This window comes from Salvelinus alpinus, chromosome 1, assembly GCF_045679555.1.
Source record: "Salvelinus alpinus chromosome 1, SLU_Salpinus.1, whole genome shotgun sequence".
Taxonomy (NCBI): domain Eukaryota; kingdom Metazoa; phylum Chordata; class Actinopteri; order Salmoniformes; family Salmonidae; genus Salvelinus; species Salvelinus alpinus.
The window spans coordinates 68,945,006-68,958,329 of NC_092086.1; the positions used below are offsets into that span (position 1 = coordinate 68,945,006).

A 13,324-nucleotide genomic window follows, 5' to 3' on the forward strand; every position below is an offset into this window, starting at 1 on the left:
GATGCATTCATTATTATTCTACAATGTAGAAAATAGTAAAAATAAAGAAAAACCCTTAAATGACTAGGTGTGTCCAAACTTTTGACTGGTACTGTACATTTATATTTGGTTAATTTACACATCTGCATTAAAGCATAATAACTGTATGTAAAGTAACTATTAATGCATCCTTTCCATAGTGTACATTTTTATTTTTGATAATCCACTCTGTTTTTGTTGAGAATTTCAGGTTATTTAACCTAAATCTTTTAGTATTTCCATTTTGTCCATTTTCACCATATTTGACCTTTGACCCATTAAAAAGGGCCTTAAAAATCAACATTTCTGTAATGGCTTTCATTGGTGGAAGGAGAGGAGGACCAAAATGCAGCGTGGTACGTATCCATAATATCGTTTAATCGAGAATTAATACAAAATACAAAAAAAGAACAAGAGAATAAATGAAAACCGACACAGTCCCGTATGGTGCTAACACTGAAACAGAAAATAACTACCCACAACCCATAGTGGGAAAACAGGCTACCTAAGTATGATTCTCAATCAGAGACAACGATCGACACCTGCCTCTGATTGAGAACCATACTAGGCCAAACACATAGAAATATAACGTACAGAACAAAACATAGAAAAACAACATAGAATGCCCACCCCAACTCACGCCCTGACCAAACTAAAATAAAGACATAATAAATTAACTAAGGTCAGAACGTGACAATTTCACTGGACATCAGGCCTAACTATGTGTACCACCCCTCATTGTTTAATTATGAAGCACATTTCTTTTCAAACAATTTTTCTCGGTTGACTGGTCACTATCAGGCCCACTCAGAGGAGTAGACAGAACCAGAGTAAAACGTGGAGCGGAGCTGAATGGGCAGGCTGCCTGAGATCCCCCAACCCCTAAACAGGAGAAACACAATTTTCCCTTTTTGTGGAATTGATTTCCACCCTAAACCCTTTAGTGGATGACCTACATAATTTTGCTAAATTTCCAATCTACCATCATTTTGATACATTTCCAAAATAAATGTCCATCCTTTTTGTTGGAATCTTGCAACTTCGTGTTTTATGATTACAGTGGTTCCCAACTGGTCACTGCTAAATGAACCTGAAGTTATTAAGAGCCTAGGTGCTCAAACCCTCCACCAGGTGGTGTAGTCGATATTTTATGACATACGTTTGTCCTGCTGTTTTTCTTTTTTTTATAGGTTTAACCAATTTGAGCTCCAGCACATAGCTCCTTTTTTTCCAGCCCTTACATTCTAATTGGTAATTTCAGTCCATTTCCGAGGGTGTAAAACAAATCTTCAAAGGCATAACCATACAGCCATCTAGTTACAGGTATTGTCCTCTGATTCACTATTGACCGGGATTCTGTGAACCACACTTTAACACAGTTCAGAGAGGAAATTGTAATGATTAACCTTCACTTTTAATGGCCTTCCAATACATTAGCACTACGGAGTGGGGTAATTCAAGATGCGTTAATACTGTGTAATATCTTATCGCCTCCAATTGAGGGGATGGCCCATAAAAGGAGAGAGCTCTGCTGTTTGTTGTCAATGTCAGATGGGGACAGATGCTATCCAACAACTCTACAACAACCTCCGGAGCAGCTATACAGTTCAGGCAGTTTTCTTCAAGTAAAGAAGTTACTTGACTATAAATAAAGGTTAACTGAACACAGCACCAATATGAGAGATTACGATGGAATTACAGCTTTCTTGGGAACATGGGGACCCTTTCAGCGGACAATATTTTTGGCATTGGCCATCAGCATCCTGCCCAATGGATTTACTGGTATTTATATACTGTTTGTAGGTGATACCCCGCCACATGAGTGTTTTATTCCTGAGGATTATAATGTCAGTGACATGTGGAGAAATGTGACCATCCCCATGGTGACAACGAATGGTGTGTCACAGCGTAGTTCGTGCTCAAGACTCAAACTGGAGACAGTTAAAAACTTCTCTAGCCTGAATATCATTCCAAATGTGGATATCAACGTGAGTGAAATTGAGCTGGAGAGTTGCTTGGACGGTTGGAAATACAGCAAAGAGGTCTACCAGTCAACATTTGTCACTGAGGTGAGAGAAATGTATTGCAAATCACTGCAAACATGATTGACTATTACCAAGCACCTAAAAAATGTGTGTATGATAAAAAAGAGAATGAAAATCAAATATGTGATTGATAAACTTCCAATGCTTACATCAACAAATAATTGCAGTTACAGTCAGAAATGGGCAAAGTATACATTAAAATGCATCTTGTTACAAATACAAGATACTCGAAATGCCATTTGTATTCAACCAAAACACAAAATACTTTCGCAAAGTATTGTATGTACATAAAATACAGGTATATTGAGGTATTTTGTCATTTTGAAACCACAAAATACATTTGCGAGTGCCACGCATTCACTACAGCAACATTCTCAGTAACAGTAAAAAAATTAAAATAAACTTTTTATTTGCTATGACTGTGAAATGTGCTTGTATATCTACCTTAGTTGAATGCACTGACTGTTAGTCACACTGCTTAAGACCCTTAAGACCCACTGGGCTAAAAACTGGTGATTTCACCTATAAAATCAATGTGAGGATGTTGTATCAATGTGGGAAACTGATTGGATTTGCAAAAATCATCAACATAAAGGGAATTTGTCTTTTTTTCACCCAACTCTTTAACCTAAAACCAATGACATGGTGACATTCTGCTATGACCAAAATGTAAATGTAAAAATGTACAATTGCGCACTGGGTATTATTATTGACTCTTATCACATCATGGTGCTATCAGACTTCTGATACCAATGCAGGGTGAAAAGGGGTCACAAAATTGTGAATCACAAAAAAATAAATGGTATAGAAAATGATGATGTCTTTTCAAAATACAAAATTACAGGTCTCGAAAGTATCTTGTTTCAAAATACATTGGATTGTAGTTCAGGCCAGTGAAATACAATGACAAAATAATCAAATGTAATTTTAAATATGTATTTAAATTCAATGTAACAGAAATACTGTTATAGCACAGTGCATTGTAGTTACACTCCCCTAACATATTTATTTGGACAGTGAAGCTAAAAAGTTTAATTTAATTTTAAGTTTCATATGACGCAACACAATCTGTGCAGGACACGTTTAAAGAGAGAGTGATGAATCTGCATAGAATAACTAAGGGAAATGAATTGATTCTCCACAAACGATCATGGGCTTAACAAGATTGTTTGATGATCATCCCTGAGGTTTTCCTGAACTTTCTAATACCTTTCTGATGCAAATCATACCAAAGCAAACTTCCTTCAGGCTCACATTTGCCATTACCTGATTTGACATACAGTATCTGGTGCTATAACTTTTATTGAGATAATAGCAATTGTCACGTTCGTCGTAGTGAGGAGACCAAGGCGCAGCGTGATGTGAATACATACTTCTTTTAATAAAGAAATAACACTGAACAAACTAAACAAAATAACAAAACTAACGTGAACGCTATAATACAACGAGTGCAGACATGCAACTTCACATAGACAATAACCCACAAAACCTAAATGGGAATGGCAACCTAAATAGGATACCCAATCAGAGATAACGATAAACAGCTGCCTCTGATTGGGAACCAATTCAGGCCACCATAGACCTACAATAACCTAGACAACACAAAACACACATACCCACCCACGTCACACCCTGACCTGACCAAAATAATACAGAAAACATATATAACTAAGGTCAGGGCGTGACAGTAATAAAGTCAGATTCTAAAGATTTGTCAAATTATTTTACACATTTGTTTCTGATACCCCCAAGTGTCCTAAAATAGAAAATCAGATATTCAAAGAGCTTGACTATGTTAATAGTATCTTAAATATGAATCAATTTGACTTTGTGACCCCTCAACCCCCCTTCTCCGAAGGGTATGGCGGCTCACCCAGTGATATTGTTTTACAAAAGTGGCTCCCTCAAAAATATTACAGACTACCACTGCCCTACAGGTACAAATCAAAGGATTCTACGAGGCACCCAAAAGGGTTCGCCCAAAGGAACAAATGACAGAACTCTGTAACCGGATGGTTCTTCATGACCAACATCATATCGTAGGAAAACTTAATCCTGTCATGTTTTTTTGCTAAATGTAAGGCATCAACCTATTGAAGCTTCTGTCAATTGGGCATGCTTCTAGCAGGCTTTGCGGTGCTAGTTGATGCTTATGTCAATACATTGCAGTCAATGGGAAAAGATGATTAACACAGTGTTGATGCTTATGTCAATACATTCCAGTCAATGGGAAAAGATGAGCATCATCCAATTGATGCTTATGTCAATACATTGCATTCAATGGGAAAAGTCTCAACCAATTGACGCGTACATGAATACATTTGCAGTCAATAGGAAAAGATGAGTGTCATGAGGTTGACACGTCAATATATCGCATTCAGCTAGCGGCCATACTGAATGACGTCGGCAACGAAAACGAGGCTAGGGTGGGAAAATACAGAAGCATCTCCTTCAAAACAACGGCAGGCAAATGGACAAACAACCTGCAGATACTAGCACCAATTACAGTCGCGTCTATTGACAAATGGGCTGCTGAAGACCTCCGAATTCCAAAATTGGTCTAGACTAAAGGATACAGCAATTGGATCGAGCAATAGATCCACGATGTTAAAGGTAATTATACGATTGTGCAAGGCTTGCCTGCCGCTTAGCTAACGTTAGAGCCATCCAGCACAGTCAAGAGTCTGCTGTCATCAGCAATACTGCTGGCCAATATCATAGGTGTTATAAATGTAAATGGTACTTGTCCATCCTTCAAACATTCTATCTTTAAATTTCAGCTCACATCATGTGTTGTGAGCATAGTCTTGCTATTGAGAAAGGTCGCCGTAGGCAGACCTGGCTCTCAAAGGAAGACAGGCTATGTGCCCACAAAATGAGCTGAAAACTGAGCTGCACTTCCTAACCTCCTGCCAAATGTATGATCATATTAGAAACACATATTTCCCTCAGATTACACGGACTCACAAAGAATTTAAAAAACAAATCAAATTTTGATAAACTCCCATATGTGTTGGGGGAAATACCACAGTGTGCCATCACAGCAGCAAGATGTGCGACCTGTTGCCACAAGAAAATGGCATCCACTGAAGAACAAACATCATTGTAAATAGAATCCATATTTATGTTTATTTATTTTCCCTTTTTTACTTTAACTTTTTGGACATCGTTACAACACTGTATATACATAATATGACATTTGAAATGGCTTTATTCTTTTGGAACTTGTGTTCCAATATGTAATATGTACTGTTCACTTTTTATTGTTTATTTCACTTTTGTTTATCCATTTCACTTGCTTTGGCAATGTAATCACGTGTTTCCCATGCCAATAAAGCCCCTTGAATTGAATTGAATTGAGAGAGAGATCAACACTCACACATGACTTCATAGATGGTCATAGTTTCTAATCATATTTTCTAGAGGTTTTGATATATGAAGAAGGTCAAATTGAACTTAAGAGGTATAGAATATATATAGAATAAGTATGAATTAAAACAGGAAGGGCAGTTGAGTGATCTGAGACCTTTCATGGCCCTGCCTTTCGGAGCCTGTCAGGTTGTGACATGATGAGAGAAGATACAGTATGTTGTGAATAGTGCTATAAACATGTTGTGAAGAGGTTTTTGACCATTCAGGGACCTAATCTCAAACACTCATGAAAACATGTAGAAAATATTGTCTACACTTAAGAATGTGAATTTGGTTAAAGATAATAATTGCATTTGCTAATTTATAGGCATGAAAATAAAGATGCTTTAAAATGTGACATGTTTGAGATATTTCTGGACACTATAGGGGACGCCTAGGCCTTGTTATGGACAAACGTTTATACAAATAGCTTGGTATATGATATCTGCTCCATTTGAAGGGCACATGGGGACACAATGTTGGGTAATCACTGAAGGGGAATGTTGACCAACTGAGCATCTCAGTATACAGCTCAATAAACACACTTGGTGTTTTGTTACATTTCAGTGTTCTGTGATGTATTTCAACTGTCAAATTGGGATGCAAACTCAAAATTGAATACATTTCAACTCTATATCTGACATGGTAGAGGTGTGTTATTTTCTTAAGCCCATAACCATGTGTTAGGTGTATACTTTTGTTTCAAAGTAGATTTGTTTGTCTACCAAGAAACACTCTGTGTGACCCTGATTTAGCCCACTGCAGTAAAAGGTTAAGGGGTAAAATGATCTGTTTAAGTCATTAGTAATGGGCACGTCATTAAAGGGTACAAGGACATTTTGTAGGTGGTCTTTAGCCTGTCAATCATTTATTGCTTCATAAGCAGAAAACATTTGGTTCAAAGACACTTGGGGGACCCAAGTCACTAAGCATGTTGTGAACCTAGGGTCACCCTAGGTTCATAATATTGAACCGCATTAAGGCGTTAACTGTTAGACACTTAGAGAGGAGGAGAGAGCGATTTATTGCCACCAAGCTCCACATGCACACACACATGCACACATCCCAAGGACCCAATGACTCTTGTGTAGGGCGAGATAAACAGATCAGGGAGACAGCTTCCATTAATGGTAAATTACATTTAATTTAAAACTTGTATTTTCTTCAAAACCTTTACTACAGTCATTTAAACATGCATATTGCAATTATTAAACTTTACTATGCAATATTAAATGGCAACACCAATGTTTTATTTCCTAAACATTTAAATAAATCACACATATTATTATTACACAATATTACAGATTACCACCCAATAAATGTTTATATGTATAATTATTTTTGTTGTTGGAAAGACTGTTTTTTAAATGTATTTTTCTTAGAAAATACACTGCTCAAAAAAATAAAGGGAACACTTAAACAACACAATGTAACTCCAAGTCAATCACACTTCTATGAAATCAAACTGTCCACTTAGGAAGCAACACTGATTGACAATAAATTTCACATGCTGTTGTGCAAATGGAATAGACAAAAGGTGGAAATTATAGGCAATTAGCAAGACACCCCCAAAAAAGGAGTGATTCTGCAGGTGGTGACCACAGACCACTTCTCAGTTCCTATGCTTCCTGGCTGATGTTTTGGTCACTTTTGAATGCTGGCGGTGCTCTCACTCTAGTGGTAGCATGAGACGGAGTCTACAACCCACACAAGTGGCTCAGGTAGTGCAGTTCATCCAGGATGGCACATCAATGCGAGCTGTGGCAAAAAGGTTTGCTGTGTCTGTCAGCGTAGTGTCCAGAGCATGGAGGCGCTACCAGGAGACAGGCCAGTACATCAGGAGACGTGGAGGAGGCCGTAGGAGGGCAACAACCCAGCAGCAGGACCGCTACCTCCGCCTTTGTGCAAGGAGGTGCACTGCCAGAGCCCTGCAAAATGACCTCCAGCAGACCACATTTTGCAGGGCTCTGTTTCCCATGCTTGTTCAATGAACCATAAACAATTAATGAACATGCACTTGTGGAACGGTCGTTAAGACACTAACAGCTTACAGACGGTAGACAATTAAGGTCACAGTTATGAAAACTTAGGACACTAAAAAGGCCTTTCTACTGACTTTGAAAAACACCAAAAGAAAGATGCCCAGGGTCCCTGCTCATCTGCGTGAACGTGCCTTAGGCATGCTGGACGGAGGCATGAGGACTGCAAATGTGGCCAGGGCAATAAATTGCAATGTCCGTTGTCAGGATTTGGCCAGGATTGTTCTGATTTTGGCCACTAGATGCCCCCATTGTGCTTTTTTGACCCTTTTGTTTTCCCTTGTTTCCAGTTATTATTTGCACCTGTGCCTCGTTTCCCTTTAATGTATATTTTTGCCTGAAGAACTTTCCTTTTTACTTTATTAAAACACCGTCTCAAGTACTGCTGTGTCTGCCTCATCTTCTGGGTTCTGCCGACTATTAGTGGCTCAGTTTGCTAAGTGACTGTTCCTCACACCATAGACCCGAGTTCGTAACCGGGTCCTGACAGTCCGTACTGTGAGATGCCTAAGACAGAGCTACAGGGAGACAGGGCGGACAGTTGATTGTCCTTGCAGTGGCAGACCACGTGTAACAACACCTGCACAGGATCGGTACACCCGAACATCACACCTGCGGGACAGGTACAGGATGGCAACAACAACTGCCCGAGTTACACCAGGAACACACAATCCCTCCATCAGTGCTCAGACTGTCCGCAATAGGCTGAGAGAGGCTGGATTGAGGGCTTGTAGGCCTGTTGTAAGGCAGGTCCTCACCAGACATCACCGGCAACAATGTCGTCTATGGGCACAAACCCACCGTCTCTGGACCAGACAGGACTGGCAAAAAGTGCTCTTCACTGACGAGTCGCGTTTTTGTCTCTGCAGGGATGATGGTCGGATTCACGTTTATCGTCGAAGGAATGAGCGTTACACCGAGGCCTGTACTCTGAAGTGGGATTGAGGTGGAGGGTCCATCATGGTCTGGGGCAGTGTGTCACAGCAGCATCGGACTGAGCTTGTTGTCATTGCAGCCAAACTCAATGCTGTGCGTTACAGGGAAGACATCCTCCTCCCTCCCTTCCTGTAGGCTCATCCTGACAGCATATTGGATGACTGTCATTCATATTCCATTCACCCAGTTTAATGTAACAGCGATAGGTTCAGGCTACTACATAATACTCCAATTTTCCCTATACCCATCATGAGGTTGCTATAACCTAGCCTATGAATGAAAGTTTGTATGTAGGTACCCACAGGTCGAGAAACAAATTTGATGTGACAGACAGTGACATTCAATACCACCTTGCATACACTTGCCTGCATCTAGCTGATAGTGGGTGTAATCATTAGTCCAACAGTTGCAAACAATAGTTTCTACTGGACAAATTCAGGTATGTTAATCCCCGCTTTGTTCCGTTTGCTTCTGTTTAAGAAACATTTTTCAACAGAATTGGCGGAATGAATACAGGGGTCGAGCGTAAACACAGTTCACAGTTTCATAGCAGCCACGTTGTATTCCTTCTCGCATCTATGTTATGCACTCTCCTCCTTTCACCTCTTCTCTTCGCTTGTGGACTTCAATGCACAAGACATCAGCTGTATGTGACCAGGAGAAAAAAAACTTTCCAAGCCAAACCGCTACACACAGTCTACATCGTTGTCACAATATTAGCTAAAGTAACGTCATGCAGCAAGCCCCCAAACGGCTGACAGTGTATGTTTCTACAAAGCTATACAATATTGATAACATTAAATAATCAATTCATTGCATATATTCTTGTACCATATGAGAAATTATCAGTTATAAATGTATCTTTTTCTTCACTATGTTAGCTGCAACATGCTGTACTTTCTGCACACGCATGATAGACATTTCCTGGTCGGAGCACAACTCCGGCGCCGGTGAGCATGAGGAGCATCTATTAATCCTGCTGTATAATTAATTGCGGCCAGGTCAAACGAAAAACAAAAATTAACAACTCACTCGGATAAAATGTATCATAACTCTTGAGTCAGTAAACAGAGTCGTTCAAAAATAACAAATCGTTTGTGAACTGCACATCAAAACTTGATGCTGGTTTTGCTTTAGCTTGTCCAAAACACAGCGAATGCTGGTCGCCAGCAAAATCACAACAAAGTCTGGTCACCAGCAAAAACCAGCTAGACCATGCTGGTCAGAGAGGTTTGACCAGCTAGACCTTGCTAGTCAGACCTGCTTGACCAGCTTGAAATTTTCCTAGCACGCAATGACTACATCCCGCTTATGACTCTACACACTTGTTGGAGGCATTTGCAGTTTGTTTTGGTTGTGTTTCAGAGTCACATTTATTGTAAATAAGAGTAGAATATGTTTCTGAACACTTCTACATTAATGTGGATGCTACCATGATTATGGATATTATGAATAAATCGTGAATAATGATGAGTGAGAAAGTTACAGAGGCACAAAGATCATACCCCCAAGACATGCTAACCTATTACCATTACCGATAACAGGGGAGGTTAGCATTTGGTGGGAGTGTATGATATTTATACTTCTGTCAATTTCACACTTATCATTACTCACAATTAATTCATGGTTATCCGTTGTTAGGTTCTGAACAAACAGAGTAAAAACTCAAACTGACAACTAGGAAAATCTCAAACCAACTTTATTCATCCACTGGGTCATACAGCTGCAAAGACAAAGACATGTTTACACAATTACATATATTTAAACCCTCCTACTAGGCGGAGTCAACTTCTTGCACATCTAGACAGCCAATACATCTCTGTTGCTAGTCAGGAACTTAATTGGTTACTCTCACTGGTGTAGTCATGGCCCTGCCTGATGCTAGAACCTTCATGGGCGTGGAAGTATACTGTATGTGTGGGAAATAGAACTGTTCCTTCCTACTTCATTTGACCTGACCTCGGGTCGAATTCCTCACTCCTCCCTAATCCACAAATGTCCTACCTTATCAGTGACTGAAACCAGACTGTTGCCCTTTGCCTCCCTCCTTAGGAGCCATGAGATTTAACAATAACATGTTTTGACAGAAGTTAAAACTTTCTGCACTCCCCCTTGTCTCACTCAGTAACTTTCCATACACCTAGTTGTTATCCACCCTCACTTGACCCCAACATATACATTCCTTGTACATGTAAAGTAATCAATACATTCTAGTATGATAACATGAATTAGTCCATTTCAAGCTAGAACCCAACAGTACCTCCTTTTTTAATAGTAACTCCATACTGTTCAACTATATATAAACTTCGAAACTTTGAAAAAATAAACCATATTCTCAGTTGATTTGTATGTTTACACCGCCGAGACTTATAGCCTATGACCTATCACTGTCACGACTTCCGCCAAAGTTGGTACCTCTCCTTGTTCGGGCTGCGTTCGGCGGTCGTCGTCACCGGCTTTCTAGCTGCCACTGATCTACGTTTCTTTTTCCATTTGTTTTGTCTTGATTGTACACTCCTGGTTACCATTACGTTATAATTTATTCACTATTTAACCCTCTGGTTCCCACAGGGTTTTGTGCGTGTTTGTTCTTTGTTTAGTGTCCAAGACTTCTGTGAGCTGGTTTGTTTTCCCTGTGTGGAAATTATTGTTGTTTCTTTTCGTGTAAAGTACATATTTTATTCAGTTCTGTGTCCTGCGCCTGCCTCCATCCTAACCGCTGCACACTGACACTTGACAGAAACACGCACAGCATATGGAGTCAGCAGGTGCACCCAGTCCTCCGTTACCAGTGGAGGAGCGCATCCAGCAGCACGCGACAATGCTCCAAAATCTTGGCACAGCCATGTATCGCATGCTGCACACCATGGAGCGATGGGAGAGAGGGGTTTTTCCCATACCCCTATCAACTTCACCCCAACCCACACCGCTGTCCACCCCTCTGTCACCTGGACCCAGTGGGATTCGGCGTTGGTCCGCTATGAGGATTTCACCCGCCGCTTCCTAGCGATCTTCAATCATCCACCTAAGGGGAGAGCGGCGGGGGAACGCTTGTTCCATCTCAGACAGGGGATGAGGAGTGCACAGGACTTCGCACTGGACTTCAGAACCCTGGCTGCCAGCGCGGGATGGAATGAGAGGGCCCTGATCGACCATTACCGGTGTATTCTACATGAGGACGTTCGTTGGGAGCTGGCCTGCAGGGACACCACCCTTACCCTCGACCAGCTGGTGGATTTATCCATCCGGCTGGATAACCTGTTGGCCACCTGCGGACGTTCGGATCGGGGTCCGTCCATTCCATCCCCCAGCACCTCCGATCCTACACCTATGGAGCTCGGAGGTGCTGCTCTATGGGTGACCGGAGGAGGGTCCGTTTCCTGCACCACCTGTGGCCGCAGAGGACACACTGCTGGCCGGTGCTGGGGAGGTAACCAAGGGAGTTGAGGCATTAGGCAGGGCACTGGTGGATCATCCCAGGTGAGTAGGCACCCGACTCACCCAGAGCTCCTTGTTGCGCACATGTGTGTATGTATAGAATTTCCTGAGTTTTCCACGCATTCCCAGCATAAGGCGCTAGTAGATTCAGGTGCAGCTGGGAACTTTATTGATCGTTCATTTGCACTTAAATTAGGGATCCCTATTGTTCCTGTTGATGTGCCCTTCCCTGTACATGCCATAGATAGTCGTCCTTTAGGGCCGGGCCTGATTAGGGAGGTCACAGCTCCACTATGTATGATAACGCAGGAGGGTCATGAGGAGAGAATTACTCTCTTCCTGATCGATTCTCCTGCGTTTCCTGTGGTGTTGGGGCTTCCCTGGTTGGCCTATCATGACCCAACAAGTTCGTGGCAACAAAGGGCTCTCAAGGGATGGTCACATCAGTGCTCAGGGAGGTGTATAGGTGTATCCATAGGTGCAACTACGGTGGAGAGTCCAAACCAGGTCTCCACCATGCACATCCCCCCTGAATATGCCGATTTGGCTCTCGCCTTCTGTAAAAAGAAGGCGACTCAACTACCACTCCATCGACGGGGGGATTGTGTGATAAATCTCCTGGTAGACGCAGCACCTTCCAGGAGTCACGTGTATCCTCTGTCACAGGAGGAGACGGCGGCTATGGAAACATATGTCTCCGAATCTCTGGGACAGGGATACATTCGGCCTTCCACTTCACCTGCCTCCTCGAGTTTATTTTTTGTGAAGAAGAAGAATGCAGGTTTACGCCCGTGCATTGACTATAGAGGTATAAATCAGATCACGGTGAAGTATAGTTACCCGCTGCCTCTCATAGCCAGTGTGAGTCATTGCACGGGGCGCGCTCCTTCACCAAATTGGATCTCAGGAGCGCTTACAACCTGGTGCGTATCCGGGAGGAGGATGAGTGGAAGACGGCATTTAGTACCACCTCTGGGCACTATGAGTACCTCGTGATGTCGTACGGGTTGATGAATGCTCCATCAGTCTTCCAATCCTTTGTAGATGAGATTTTCAGGGACCTGCACGGGCAGGATGTAGTGGTGTATATAGATGACATTCTAATATACTCCGCTACACGCGCAGAGCATGTGTCCCTGGTGCACAAGGTGCTTGGTTGACTGTTAGAGCATGACCTGTACTTCAAGAATGAGAAATGTCTGTTCTTCCAACAGTCTGTCTCCTTCCTAGGGTACCGCCTGTCCGTGTCAGGGGTGGAGATGGAGAATGACCGCATTTCAGCCGTGCGTAATTGGCCGACTCCAACCACGGTAAAGGAGGTGCAGTGGTTCTTAGGGTTTGCCAACTACTACCGGAGGTTTATCCGGGGCTTTGGTCAGGTAGCGGCTCCCATTACCTCCTTGCTGAAGGGGGGACCGGTGCAACTGCAGTGGTCAG

The 13,324-nt window shown here is 41.9% G+C and overlaps 1 protein-coding gene across 1 annotated transcript in view; it reads left to right on the top strand.

The window, feature by feature from the left end:
• The first annotated feature begins 1,623 nt into the window (after positions 1 to 1,623).
• The window catches only part of LOC139584105 (solute carrier family 22 member 4-like), a 34,521-nt gene continuing 22,820 nt past the window's right edge, over positions 1,624 to 13,324 (top strand). The window contains exon 1 of the mRNA XM_071415616.1: positions 1,624 to 2,087. Coding sequence (XP_071271717.1) covers positions 1,695 to 2,087 — 393 coding nt within the window. The 5' untranslated portion in view covers positions 1,624 to 1,694. The remainder of the gene's footprint in view (positions 2,088 to 13,324) is intronic.